General features: G+C 41.9%; 1 protein-coding gene across 1 annotated transcript in view; it reads right to left on the minus strand.

Moving 5' to 3' along the window:
* Positions 1–1,512: 1,512 nt before the first annotated feature.
* Positions 1,513–15,588, minus strand: part of LOC111969804 (transmembrane protein 51-like) — a 23,141-nt gene continuing 9,065 nt past the window's right edge. Inside the window, exons 2-3 of the mRNA XM_023996071.3 lie at positions 7,130–7,589; positions 1,513–5,945 (exon numbers count right to left, since the gene is read on the minus strand). Coding sequence (XP_023851839.1) covers positions 5,534–5,945; positions 7,130–7,530 — 813 coding nt within the window. The 5' untranslated portion in view covers positions 7,531–7,589 and the 3' untranslated portion in view covers positions 1,513–5,533. The remainder of the gene's footprint in view (positions 5,946–7,129; positions 7,590–15,588) is intronic.

Raw genomic sequence — 15,588 nt, forward strand, 5'->3', positions numbered from 1 at the left:
CAATACTTCACACAAAGCAGCCACAACTGTCAGTAAGAGTGTCCATGATTGAATCTTTGAATGAAGAGATGGAGATAAAACGGTCCAGTTTGAGTGTTTTTTTGCAGCTCGTTCCAGTCGCTAGCTGCAGTGAACTGAAAAGAGGAGCGACCCAGGGATGTGTGTGCTTTGGGGACCTTTAACAGAATATGACTGGCAAAACAGGTGATGTATGTAAATGTTCAGCGTAGGATTGTTGATCCATCTTTGATCGATACATGACAAAGCAAACAATTCAGTTATTCAACTTTATTTGTCATAAAACCCCCAAATAATCACTATGTGACAATAGAATTATTAATAAATACAAATATTATTTGCTTTGTAAATGTTTTTAAAGGAAATAAATTATGTAACTTTTTTTTTTTACAGACATATAGACAATTACCCCAATACCTGTCAAGACAGAAACAAACACATAAACCATTCTACAGACCACAGGTCATTCATACAATGCTATTGATTTAGTTTGGTTCACTACACTAGGTACATACAGTATGCCTCCCTCATATTTTCTCATAGTGTCGGATCACAAGAACAAATCTTCAATAAATAAACTTATGTTAAATTCTAAGAACATTATGCTTCTCCAATGATCCTCCAAACACAGCTGTATTAAAAATCCTTGAAGAAATCTTACCAAAACATACTGTAAATAACACTTTTTTCCTTTTATTGTAGTTGCAGTGGAAACCATATTACTGGATCTTACTAGTAGCCTAGCATACCCTACAGCCATTTTCATGATTCACATTCAATGCTCTCCAAATACCAACATCAGCACAGAAACAGAGCAGACAAATCAACATAAAGCTATTCTAGTGATTCCTTGCTTCAGCATGTCCTCTACAGACAGTAGTCGAGCTACAAAACACATTCTAAACAATGTCTTTGTCTAAAACTCACATGAAACAACCATTTCCACAGGCAACATGTTCAGTGGTTCACGACCAATCACAGCGTTGAGGCAATACACTGATGACATCGATTGTTTCCTAATCTGCTGATACAATACAAATACAAAGGCACTGTTACGATAACCTTTCATATGGAACACATGAAATGGTAAGGCTATTTTCTGGATATCAAAGGTATTTGTGCACGAGATAAGAATGTCACTGCGTAAAATGGCCTCCTTCTGAGTGTGTACGTACGTGTAAGTCAGAATATCTTTAATGATAAGAAGTAGAAGCTCAGTATTGAGAAGTCAGAATAAAAACAGAGCTTAGCCAGTGTTGATTGGTTGGCTCTGGAAGGTCATGCATGGATCTTTACACATGCTAATAGCCTCTAACAACTTGTCTATTGTACTCGTATCACACCCCAGTTCAGCTCAGTAGGCAATCTACTCCAAATATTTATTTAGTAGGCCTAAATCCTAGTTCATACATTTTAAAAACATCTTAAGAACGAGACTATAAAGTGAATGGAGTCTATATTCATAGAATCATCCATTAAAGATCCAATATCAAATCAAACTTAAATTCAAACTTTATTTGAAGTGCATTTAAAACAGTAACACACTTAAAACAATACAATTAAGAAACAAGCACGGCAATAAAAGAGATCATATGTTATCAAAGAACATAAAACAAAAGCGTAATTGATTAAAGGCCAAGATAAAAAGGCTGGTTGACAAATGGGATTTTAACACCTCAATCAGTTTCACAGTACAATGCAAAGTTCCATATACAAAACAGATAATAAAACGTGTAAAAAGTATGATACACTTTTTAAAATAAACAAACAATGAATAATATATATATTTTTAAATACCGCTACAAATGAATAAATAAACAGTAGCTCTGCTCTCAAAACTCCCACTGGTAGGCCCCTTGATGTCTTATAGTTGCACTTCCAAGTAGCCAAATAAGAATTTGTTCTTAACTGACTTGCCTAGTTAAAGGTTAAATAAAAAAGATGTAATGCCTCAAAAGCAGCCCTGCTTCAAACAGGTACTACCACAGCCACTGTCTCTGTAGTCCTGGCAAAATGCACTTTATACTGGCAATATGCACAACTCTTCATAATCCTCTGAACTGGAATAAACTATGCCTCTGATACAGATTCCAATGCCTTGTCCCAAACCTCAACACGGGGCTTGAAATTATATTGATTCAGATGTTTCTGGAACCAATTTACACGAGCTATGACATGAGAAATGTGTGTTTTCATATGCTGGACCAACAAGCACACATCACAAGAGAACAACTGTGTTACTATGCCCGGTGTTAGCTCTACATCTGGTTGAAAGCATGGTAGGCCCGTCTGTCAGCAGTGAACCACTTTGCAAGTAAGTACACGATGAGCGGAAAAACTTCTACTTTGATCAGTGCTTATAACCTCTCCCAGCATGTCTACCTTATCACGCTGTTCTGTAAGCTGTACAATGGTGAGATAGATCCTTGTTTGGACACATTAATGTGAAGACAATATACAGATCAATCCCATCTTCACTTGATATGGCAAACAGCAGGGATCAGCCATTATTGACGGCGACCCTGGAGCAATTAGGGTTAAGTGCCTTGCTCAAGGGCACAGACGCATTTTTCACCTTCTCGGCTCGGGGATTCAAACCAGCAACCTTTTTCGTTACTGGCCCATCGCTCTTAACTGCTAGGCTATCTGCTGTCTTTCAAGTCCCTTCAGAGTGAATAAGAAGTAAACGCATGTCCAATTTTTCCATTCTTGTGCATTGAAATGAGAAAACCCTGAGGAGATTTGAGATTTTAGCAGGTAGTTGGCCCATGTCTCCAGGTGCATCAACTTTAAGCTGAATATTTCTTAGTATTACATCATTCAGCACACCAATATTCCCCAGTAAAACATTATGCATATGGTCCACTACAGCCATGTCTATGGGCATGAAATGTGTCAATTTAAGTAGCTCTGGCCCCAGTTTCAGTCTTTATTGTTTTCCTCTCTGCCTTGGTCTTCGCCTGTGTCCAAATACTCCCTTGCATTTTGTTAACTTCATTCTGACATTGCAGTACATGGTTGTCCGTCCGGTGTGTGATGGAGTAATCTGCTTTTCACTGCTTTCCAAATACTACCGCTGCACCATCGAGAGCCTCCTGACTGGTTTGATCACGGCCTGGTATGGGAATTGCTCCGTCCACAAGCGCAAGGCCCTCCAGCCGGTGAAGACGGCCCAGTACATCACTGGGACCGTGCTCCCACCCATACAGGACATCTACTCGAAACAGTGCCCAAGGAAGGCACGCAGCATCATCTAGGACCCCATACACCCCAGCCATGAGCGTTTATCTCCCTTACTGTCGGCAGATGGTATCGGTGCATGAGGTCGGATACCAACAGCCGCAGAGACAGTTTCTGAACTGTATTATACTGATGCTCAGGGGCGTACTGGGGACATTCCGAAATTGCATTTTTGTCCCCCACAGTTTTATCATTGGAATGTGATACAAAATGAGGCAATGCTGTGCTTTAGGATCATGCGGACGCCTCCGGGCTGTTGGGTAGACCGTTTGGAGTGTTTATCCGACTGGATAAAAAAAACAAAGTTGCGTCTGTTTATGCTAAATATTTATTATATTCTACTGCCATTTACTTTATGTTCGTATTCTTATCTTTTATTATTTCTTATTGTTGTTGCATTGTCGAGAAGGAACCTGCAAGTAGTAAAATACAGCAAAGAAGACAAGGTGCTATTGATAAAAAAACGTTATTGATACAATTCGTTTTTGGGACCTGCCGGAAGTTTCTTTGTGCAAGGGAATGATGCATCACCAAATGAGGGCATGGATTTCCAACAACTCATGTCATAGCCAGGCTGAATCAGATGCCGGTCTACAACACGGTGGCTGATATGGACGAAAGACTGATGACGCAAGTAGCTCAACTAGCTATTCCAACAACAACAACAGCAGCAGCTACAGCTAAGCACTTCTGCAGCGACTGCACCTGAATGGATGACGGGCGTTCGTCAGGCAAAAAGGAATGAGCTATCCGTAAGTTCAATGTTTACTTTTGCAACTTGCACACTGGTGGTAGCTAACATTGAATATTTGAATCATGTTAATTTACTAATGATGCTCTTTTCTGTTTTAATAGCGGGCAGTAAGGGATCTACACATTAATGCTGGCGAGGAGGACAAATATAGTATAAGCCGCAAGAAAAGTGAAGACAAATGTGATCACTTATGACTTGGAATTTGACAATAGTTTTTTGGGGAAAAAGTCCAACCAAGCAATCAGGGTAGGTTCTTGTATGATGGTTATTTTAGCATTCTCAAATATAATATTAAGTGTTAGTGCAAATATCATGCATGACCTTTCTTTGTCAACTAATGTCTCAGGAACAACAGTCCGCACAATACCTGTGTACTGTCTGCTGGTCAGTCAGCTGAGATGAAGGTACACAGATAGAGAGAGGCGCATGGCAGAATTTGAAGGCGAGTAGTCCTATGAAGACATGGACTGACTGCAACAATATTCTACATTTGATCCTTTTTTCAACGATTTTGAAGCATATAACCATTGCTAATAGACCACACTGTCACCTCAGATGCAGCTGCAAATCGGTGTTGGACTGAAAGAGATGCATAAGTCGTCAGACACCGCAGACAGAGCAAAGGAATGGAACATACAAAAGAGAAGACTGCGTCGCCAGAGACGGGTTAGATTATAAATGTAAACCAATCCATACATTTTAAATACAGTACTGAGTTTTTAAAAGTTGAGACTTGTGCTATTTTTTTTTTAGCTTTGAGATTCAAGCGTTCAAGACAGTCGGTCAAAAGAACTCTGCCGAAAAGAAGCAGCGATTTGTAGGGGCAACTGAAGACATCATGTCTGATGTGGAGACAGACCCAGAGGACCCCGATGCATTTTTAATAACCTCCCCACCCTGGCGCTCCCCTGAGTTTGAGGACCTGATTGCATCAGCAGACTGAAGAAGAACGGCCAAGTGCGCTTATGGAGAGAAAAAGGAGGGGGGGTCACACTGGCGGTCAGAATCTCTAGTCTCCACAGAGTGTTAACACCCCATTATTCCCCTTATCCAAAACTTGGTGGAAAAACAGCTTTTGAGAGTTCAGAGATAAGTTATTTCGACTGGTATGGAAGTGGCTTCAGAGGTGTAAGGATCATTAGGAGTCTGAAACTAGGGTATTTGGTGCAGTGTGTCCTGTAGGGCAGGGTTGTGCGGTATCCAGGTTCTTACCTTCACACCATTCCTGTACCATACCGTGATATACAGTATTACCGGCAGTGCACACAAGGGGTGCTAGTTCTTTCCAAACGTAAAAAAGTAATTTGAAATCCTAGAAATTTGATGCACAAAACAAATGTAGGTAGCAGGGATCTTGATCCAGGAGGGGATTGACTGTCTGCTATAACCAAGAAGCTTGATCTTGCAAGCTAGCCACTTAGCAAGTTAGCAAACAAAATGAATAGCTGGCTCCCTGAGCTGGATAATTTAATTTGGCACATCTTCGATAGTTAACTTATAGTTATAAGCAGTGGCGTGCTGTCAGAACTCAGGCATCTTGTCGTCATACTGTGGTGGCGGAGTGATTGGTTCAATGGTCACCTTCGCATCAGTAGGGTTGCGAATGTTAAAACGAAAGTCCTTCAGATGGAGTTTCTCAGACTTGATTCTGCGTACCCTGTTGGGCCGTAGTACCCGGCCGGCTCGGCTGCTGCTGTGGGGGTTGGCTGCAGCGGCGGGCTGGAGCTCAGGAGTGGGACTGCTAGGATGAGCCTCCTTAACTGGGGCAGCACTTGGTCCCTCACCCTCGTTTTCCACAGCACTAATGAGGTCCTCGTAGGAAGGCAGCTGGGAGTTGCTCTGGCGTAAGTTGCTCTGGCGGATGGGGAACTGGCCACTGGTGACCGCCTCCTCATAGCTGGGCACGTTGTAGACTGGTACTGACTCATCTAAACTGCAAAACAATGTACAGGGACACCGGTTTAAAATAAGTAACATGTCACATTTGTGCCATCATTTACATTTTATGTTTTTTTAAGGATACTAGAAATGCCTAAAATAGCTAAGTACTGCTTCTTACCTGATCATAATCCCCAAAACATCCGTAGCAAGGACATTAAGAAGTTTTGTATTGCCATGTTTTTGCTATTGTTAGCCTCACGAATGAGAGTCAATTGTAATGCAGGAAGTTGTACATACACAACAACAACTAGTCAAACTGGCCCGTTGTGGTAAAAAGCTTTGCAGCATCTCAGAGATCAATGTTTGTTTGTTTCTCTCATGGATATGGATTCCTTTATTACTACTGGTATGTGATGACATTTGGTGCTAGTTTTGCAGGTGGAAATGTTGCATGTAGCTCCTTTAACTAGCTTGGATTGGGAGAGACTAGATAACTGGTGCTTTAATGGAACTGTGTCAATCAAAAGGGACAATTATAGGACATACAGTTATACAGGAACATTATTAGGAACATATTCATTTCCAGGCATCATCCTGGGAACTACAGTGAGCTCCGAAAGTATTGGGACAGTGAATTTATGTTGTTTTGGCTCTGTACTCCAGCACTATTGATCTGAAATGATACAATGGCTGAGGTTAAAGTGCAGACTGTCAGCTTTAATTTGAGGGTATTTTCATCCATATCGGGTGAACCGTTTAGATATTACAGCACTTTTTGTACATAGCCCCCCCCCCCATGTGTTTTAAAGTAGTCAAAAGTTAAATATTTGGTCCCATATTCCTAGCACACAATGATTACATCAAGTCATGTATTGCGTCATGTTGGAAGTGTTTAGAAACACAGTCTATTCTTATTTACAATAAAAGGTGACTGCAAAATTACACAATACATTATTTACCATTCATTTCTATTGGGCACAAAATAATCTCAATCACAACAAAAACAAAAAGCAAACGCATCCAACAAGTTTGTTGTCACAAGCTTGATGTATTCATTGTGTGCTATGAAAGATGAAACCAAGTACTTCACTTTTTACTACAATTCCCAATCATTTTGGAGCTCACTGTAAGCCATATATGGGTTTATAGTGAAAACAAAGCCTCTGAATCCCTTCTTGGATGATTCAAATCAATCACTGTTAGACAGTTATTATCTAAATCGATTGAAGCACTCACTTCTCTCCTGTCTCCCCAGCCACATGGTCCACGAAGCGGACTCCTATGGCCAGTGTCTCCTGTCTTCTCTGGTGCTTCCTCCGATTGTTCCTCACCCCCAGGCAGATAGACAGTAGCAGCATGGCCACCCCTGCCCCCACCAGCACATAGGCTATTGATAAGGTCTTCGCTGCTTCCTTGTCCTCCTCGCCATCGCCATCCTCACCATGGTCTGCTGGCTCTGTTATACTGGAGTTGCCTAGAGTCTTGGTTGTCTGGGTAGCATCCCCGGGAACCATTGTCCACACAATCATGACAATGCCCAGGGCTATGAGCCCCACCCCAAGGGCACACAGGGCATACGATGAGCCCGACCGGCTGACCCCATGGCTGGAGCTGGCTGGAACACCACTGGTACACATCCCCCCACCGAGTCCCACCACCCGACACTGTAGACTGGGGAAAGGAGACTTGTCCTAACCTGCAGTGTGGGAGAAAGGGGGGTGGTTCTCGCATTTAGTCAGGAGCAGGGGCATAGCAGTACAATAAAACCGGCAAAGGGCTAGACTAGCTGAAATCAGATGACAATGAACAACTTCCTGGGATAGACACAATGTGGCTGGGAAGGGGGCCAAAGACAAAGCAGTTCAAGGAGGTTTACATTAACCCGTGTTTTCGTTCTTCACAAACACATTTGACATAATGAAGAGCTGCTGGAATAGTGCCAACCAAAGAGAGCTGAATGAGTATGTGAATGAGCCAATCACTGACCAAAAATCACCTGGACAAAATGTAGGTTTAGGTCTAGAGACTATTGCAGTCAAGTTCTAGGAAATCTTCCTCAAGACTAGAACGTTTGAATAAAGGCTAGCCCTGCTGTTTAACATGTATTGTTGGAGGTTAAATACTTCACTTTGTGAATGTTGGTATTTCCAGTGAAAATATATTAACCAGTCAAAGTCCTGTATGTTTATTTGATGGTCTAGCCCTCCTAAATAATGCTAAACCAACATTACACCCCTAGGTTGCTAATCAGGTTGTATTACTACAGCATAACAAACAGAGCTAAATTGCATATATTATAAGGACAGCTTCAAAATGACACTCATTTAATAGTGATATACCTCCATATCATGCTATGAATCATTGTTAATGTGGCAAATACAGACTTTTTGCCCCTGCCCGCACCACCGGAAACCTCTTTCTCAAAGCTAAGGATCTTGATCACGTTCTGCGCACGTGTTATTCTACTCACACTCCCCCTCCCTTCAAATGTCTCTCTTTACTCACCCTCTTCTGAACCATGATAATGTAACCTATGTAGCTGACTCCTTTTTCCGAACAACTGAAATAAAAACCCTGTAGCGATTTCAACCAACATTCCCCCCAAAATATATTATGAAGGCTATACCACCTTCGCGGTCTATTGTAACGTATATTGCAGTTGCACAAGCAGGACGCAGTATCTACACATTTGATTGGAGCAACAAAAAATACTGTGTCTTTATAGTTGCTGCCATATCTTAGCCACTAGCCAGAGTTCCTGAAAAAAGAACACTACTAATTTGACTGCCTGTATGACTACTGCTTAGCCAATGCTTGCAATGATGATGAAAAAATAACATTACATCGCAAATTAGACTGCATGTCTGTGTCTTGCTTGTGTTTGATATGGGCAATTGCATAACGGAATTGAGCTGAGACCTAAGATTTTTCAGTTAAAATATATGCCAAACAAAAACCATTGATTTCAAAGTTTAACAAACCATACAACTCTGTGCACAATGACTACTTTTAACAATTTACAGTGAACATTTGACAAGAACACGTTTCCTGGAAGAACTGTGCAGATGCGAAGTTTAATAACAGAACTTCTGTAAAAATCTCCCTTAGTTTACAGTATGTGTACACCTTTTAATTAAGATTTAAAAAATGTCCACAGAAAGAATGGTGTGTTAGCTATGACATGACACATTGACTTTGAAAAAAATCTCTTTTGGTTGTTCAACTACAGTAAGTGAAGTGAATTTACACCAGGTAACGGAATTGCGGTAAAGGAATTTCATCATGGGTCCCTGATCTGTACCACACAGAAATGCATAATTATGAATATTGTGGTGTATCCTAAATGGGTACACAAAAAGGTATACACATGCAATATCCTCTTTGCATATTTGGGTATTATTCTACACACTGGCTATTATTTTAATGAGTTCTGGCCCCAAAACAAGACCAAATTTGGTTGGTGTGGACTGGACCATATCTGAACCAATCATGGACTATGTTTCACAAGTTTGGACGTCAAAGTACAGCACAGTAGAGCTCAGTAGAGTACAGTACAGCTCAGAAAACTAGAGTTCAGTATAGTACTAAAGTAGAATATACTCTACTTTTCTTGACTGTACTGAACTCTACTGTACAGTGCTGTGCTGTCCAAACTTGTGAACCCAACTGTAGCCAACTAAATTCCATAAATTCCATTACAGATTCTGTAATGGAATTTAGAGTTTGAATCATTTAATAATTCATAAACAAATTTGAAATAAGTAAAAACACTAACTAAATTGGTCTACCTTTACTGGTTTCTTCTGGGAACTTTCATGAACCTCCCTCATGAGCGAGAGAAATGAAAACATATCTTAAAAATGTGGGTTTTTGGTATCAGACTTTTAAGGCAATGTTTCTTAAACTTACAGAAGGCAAAACTAAATACAAGTGTGTATCTTATGTAGCTGACAGGGGTCTTTACTTCAACATTGTGTTTTGCTGTATTTCCAATAACTTTTAAGACTTTTTTCTGGTAGATGTTTTCGAAGACCCCTTTTCTATCGGTTTGACCAGAAATCAAAGCCTTTGTTTATTCCTAATTTTTAGGATGGAAAATGGTTGAAAAATGTATATATGTTTTAACTTATAGACTATGAACTTCACATGTTGGCGCTCATGAGTCCTTTTACATGGAAATGACCATATGCTGCCTAGATAGCTGCATGTAAGTTTTGGATTGGGGCAAAAAAAAATATCTGTGTTTTAACCACACAGGTCCTACTAACTGCTCAGCTGAAGGTTGGCAGTGGAGCATAAGCATGTATCCGGACCGAAGGTTGGCAACCGAGCATGTATCCGGCCGGTAACCAATCTGACAATGGGTGAGTTCGTTTTGCGTCGCCCGGCGCACAATTATTCCTTAAGTTGTTTGTCAAATACTGCTTTAGACTGCCTACTGTTTGTGATGATACTCTTCATAGTTATGCCCCATATAATGCAGTACTGAGAGTTGCCAATCTTCGCAATGATGAGAAAATAACAAATGGCTATTTTGACTGCCCGTCAGTGTTTTGCTTGTGTTTAATATGCTTGCCTAAAAAGCTGCATGTAATTCAGCATATAAGAAGAACATGAAATTGCTAGACTGCTTGTGTCATGCTTATGTTTGCGTCTTTTACAACAGACAAAGTTTGGACGAACATGTCGTTTGTGTGCAACATGATAGCTGCATGAAGCCTGTCAACCCTTCTGGAAAAAAGAACATAAAAGCGTGCCAGCTAGAGGCATTGAATGCATAGTTCCCATTCTTCCCCCTCACTTCCCCTTCTCCCCCTCTTTCTCCCACCTCCCTTCCCCTTCCTTTTCTCCTTCTCCCACTTATAGGTCTTTAATGTACAACATTAAGTTTCCCTTCCATGTCAAGGAGGGGGAAGCAGCAGTGGAGCAATCAGCAGAAGCTATGCAGGCAGCGAAGTGGGCAGCAACTAAGGCCTCCCAAGTGCCAGTGGCACAGCAGTCTAACGCTTTGATCACACCGGCAACGTCCTAGGGGAAAATAGTACGCAGCATCATCTGGATATGTATGCAACAAAAGTTGAACATTCACCTTCTGTTACCATTTCTGTCAAGCCGTCTATGCATAGTTTGACGCATACGTTCGATAAATCAGAACGCACTGCAACTGCCTCCGCAACGCAATGTAATCCTGGTGTACCAAAAAGCAATTACGCTGTCGGCACTGCAGTGCTAGAGACGTTAGTACAGACCAGGGTTCATTCCCGGGCTGTGCTACAATCGGCCGTCGCAGGGAGTCCCATAGGACGGTGCACAATTGGCCCATCGTCGTCCGGATTATGGGAGGGTTTGGCTCCTCGCGCTCTAGCAACTGCTTGTGGCGGGCCGGGTGCCTGCAGGCTGACCACGGTCGCCAGTTAAACAGTGTTTCCTCCGACACATTGATGCGGCTGGCTTCCGGGTTAAGCTGGCGGGTGTTAAGAAGCAGCCAGTGGTGCAGGGGGAGATGATGACAAATTGAAAGCTTCCATTTTTCTGCATGTTATTGGAGAGGATGCATTGGACATTTACAATAGCTTTCAGCTAGATGAGGCAAACTTGACATTTACTGTGCTAATGGCTAAATTTGAGGAGTACATTATACCAAGCCAGAACGTCACGTTTGAGAGATATACGTTTTTCTCTCATGATCAGAAACAGGGAGTCAGTTTTGACCAGTGTTTAGCTGAGCTGAACACTGAGCAAAATGTGTGAATTTGAAAATCTGAAAGACTCACTAGTGAAAGACAGGATAGTGTGTGGCATACTTGATAACGGACTCAAGGAGAGATTGCTGTGTGAGCAAGATTTTACTTTGGATAAAGCAGTGAATATGTGTTGAGGAGCTGAAACCACCAGAGCACAATCTAAAGAGCTGCGCAGGGATGAGACGTCAGTGTATGCAATAAAAAGAGAGGAGCACCACACACAACGCCTTACAAAACAATAACAAGCAAAAGAGAGGAATCAAAACAATATATGTGGAAAATGTGGATTCATCCACAAGCCCAAAAACTTCCCTGCATATGGCAAATCATGTAACAACTGTGGGGAAAATAATCATTTCTCAAAATTCTGCAAAGCTGAGGCTACAAAGAAAAAGGTTCACACAATCAAGGAGGAGATTGAAGAATACTTTGTTGATTCTGTGGAAATATGCAATGCAGTAAAAGCTAAATGGATTGTGCCATTGACTGTGAATGAAACTATAATACCATTCTAGCTTGATACTGGAGCACAGGTAAACCTGTTGTCACTGGTTGACTACAAAACACTGAAAGTGAAGAGCAAAATTCACCCAGTGAAGATTAAGGTTACTGGTTATACTGGGGAGAACGTACCAGTCAAAGGAAGCTGCATAGTAACTTTACAGCACAAAGGAAAACAGTTCAGAGCACAGCTGCTGATAATGGAAAAAAGTGTACAGCCTATTCTAGGAATGAATGCATGTGAAAAGCTCAATTTGTTGAAAAGAGTGTATGTAGTGACATCACAGACTGAAAATGACCAAGAATCGCTACTGGCTGAGTATGAGGACGTGTTTGAGGGTCTTGGATGTTTACCAGGAGAACACAAAATATGTACTGATGACAAAATTACTCCAGTTGTACATGCATGCAGAAAAGTTCCATTTGCACTGAGGAAAAAGCTCAAGGAGGAACTCGGACGCATGGAAAAAATGGACGTCATCACAAAAATGGATGAACCTACAGACTGGGTAAGCTCACTGGTTATTGTGGTGAAAAAGAACGGCGATCTCAGGATATGTCTAGACCCGAGAGATCTCAACAAAGCAATCAAGAGAGAGCATTTCAAGTTGCCAACCAGAGAAGAGATAATGTGGCAGTTTGCTGGAGCAAAGTGGTTCAGTAAGCTTGATGCCTCATCAGGATTCTGGCAAATGAAGCTAGACAATGCAAGCTCAAGGCTATGCACATTCAACACACCTGAGGGCAGGTACAGATTTCTTTGTCTACCATATGGGATTCTCTCAGCGCCAGAGGTCTACCACAAGACAATCCACATGATCTTCGAGCACATTCCAGGAGTGGAGACCATGATGGATGACATCATCGTCTGGGGGTCCACAAAATAAGAACACGACGCGAGAGTGAGACAAGTGCTGGACCTAACACGGAAAGTCAACCTAAAACTAAACAAGGACAAATGCGAGTTTGGTGTGAAAACACTTATCTTCGTGGGAGATGTACTTTCAGAGGATGGAGTCAAACCAGACCCGAGGAAAACATCAGCCATCAACAACATGGAGCGCCCAAAGAACAAGAACGACGTGAGACACTTCATGGGCATGATCACCTACCTTGCAAAGTTCATACCTTAACTGTCAGCACAGTCCGCTACACTCAGATGTCTTCTGGGACAGAAAACTGCTTCAAAAACCTGAAGAAGACAATCACAGAAGAGCCAGTGCTCAGGTTCTATGATCCAGAGAAAAGCACAAGGATTTCTGCAGATGCGTCACAGTTTGTCCTGGGAGCAGTTCTTCTGCAACAGCATGACGACACATGGCAACCCGTCGCTTATGCGTTCAGAGCCTTGACAGGCACATAGACAAGGTATGCACAAATAGAGAAAGAACTACTGGTGAGCACATACGCTTGCAAAAGGTTTCACCAATACATCTACGGACGAAACTTCGAAGTAGAAACCGACCACAAACCATTGGTGTCAATCATGTCTAAGCCACTGAATGATTGTCCAATGAGAATCCAGAGAATGTTGATCAGACTGCAAAAGTATGATGTGGAGATGATCTATACCCTGGGAAAGTTAATGTTCTCGAGCAGTCGACAAGAAAGAGAGCTTTGACACACAGAAAAACACTGAGATTCAGGCCTACGTCGACATGATCGTAACATCACTTCCTGTGTCTTCTGAGAGAATGGAGCAGATCCAAAGAGAGACCGCAGCTGACCAAACAATGACAAAGTTGAAAGAAACAACACTGAAAGGATGGCCCGCACAGAAAAACAACTGTCCAAGGAGAATAGAGGATTACTGGATGTGCAGAGCAGAGCTCACCGTTGTGGATGACAGTGTTCAAAGGCAACAAGATTGTCATTTCCATGACACTATGCAAAGAAATGCTACAGAAAATACACGAGGGCCACTTGGGTGAGGAAAAATGCAAACGACGAGCACGAGAAGTAATGTACTGGCCAATAATGAACCAGGAAATCAGCCAGACCACTGCTTCATGTGAACTGTGTTTGACCTACAGGCCAAAGCAGCAAGCAAAGCCGCTAATGCCTCATCCAGTACCCAACAGACCCTACTACAAAGTTGGAGTTTACCTTTTTGACTGCAATGGCAAAAGTCTCATTGTTGTTACCGACTACTTCTCAAACTACCCCGAAGTAGCAACACTGCCAACTACCTCCAGCAAAGCTGTAATCACCTACCTGAAATCAGTCTTTGCAAGACATGGGGTTGCGTCTGAACTGTACTCGGACAATGGCCCGCAGTTCTCAAGTTCTGAATTCCGATCGTTCGCTAACGACTGGGGATTCCGACACAACACCTCCAGCCCCAACTACCCAAGGTCCAACGGCTTAGCAGAGAGTTCAGTCACAATTGTCAAAGGTCTGATGAAAAAGGCACACGATGGAAAGGAGGATTTCCTAAAAAATCTGATGATCTACAGCAGCGCACAGCTGCAGAACAGACTTTCACCTGCACAAATGTTGATGGGACGTCGCATCAGAACCAACCTACCCATCCATGAGGACTTGTTAACACCCAGAGGTGCTCACAAAGTCAAACTCGCGAAGGAAAAACAGAAAGACAAACGAAAACAGCGACACGACAAAAGTGCAAGACACTTACCTGAACTGAAACCTGGAGATCATGTATGACTCTGAGACATCACTACAGGAACCTGGATGCAGCAAGGGTGTGTGCAGAGAGAAGTTGCACCGCGATCCTATGAGATCCGAACGGAGCATGGATCACAACTGAGACGAAACAGAGTGGATCTAAGGCTTCAGCCATTCACTCAAGTGACTGAGGATCATCAGGAGGATACTGCTGAAGCGTCAAATGCCTTTAGCAATGGACAATTCAGTCAGAACACCCTGACTGACAACGAACGCTGTCCAACTGTTTCAGGAAGCACTTCAGCAGAACGACCTAAAAGGAATGTCAGAGCCCCTGAAAGGCTTATTGAGAATTGCTATAAAAAATTAAAAAAAAGGGTCACCTGGACTGAATGTTTTGTTTATGTGAAAAGAAATAGAGCCACAATAGAGTATTGTTGGACAGACTATATTTAGTTGAAAAAAAAAAAATTATACATCAGAATATGTTTATTGCGTCTTGATGAGAGCAATGTAAAAAATAAAAAAATATTGGGGGAAAGAAATGTGTGTTATAGAAAATTGCGTGTTATGCAGGTTGAGTAAACGAATGTGATGTGACGTGTAGTTACAAAGAAAAGTAGTTTTCTTTTAAAGGAAGGAAGATGTGTTGTTATGTGTTAATAACATTTAGACTATGTTACCCAGCAGGGTATGCGGAGGGCAGGTGGTTGAAGAATGCCTTGCATGGCTAAACAAGGAGTTTTCTAGCTGAAGTATATGTTCATTAAAAGTAGTTAAACCTACGCCCCGGTTTGTCATTATACAAGGAACAAACATAAC

The sequence above is a fragment of the Salvelinus sp. IW2-2015 genome, linkage group LG11 (assembly GCF_002910315.2).
Source record: "Salvelinus sp. IW2-2015 linkage group LG11, ASM291031v2, whole genome shotgun sequence".
Classification (NCBI taxonomy): domain Eukaryota; kingdom Metazoa; phylum Chordata; class Actinopteri; order Salmoniformes; family Salmonidae; genus Salvelinus; species Salvelinus sp. IW2-2015.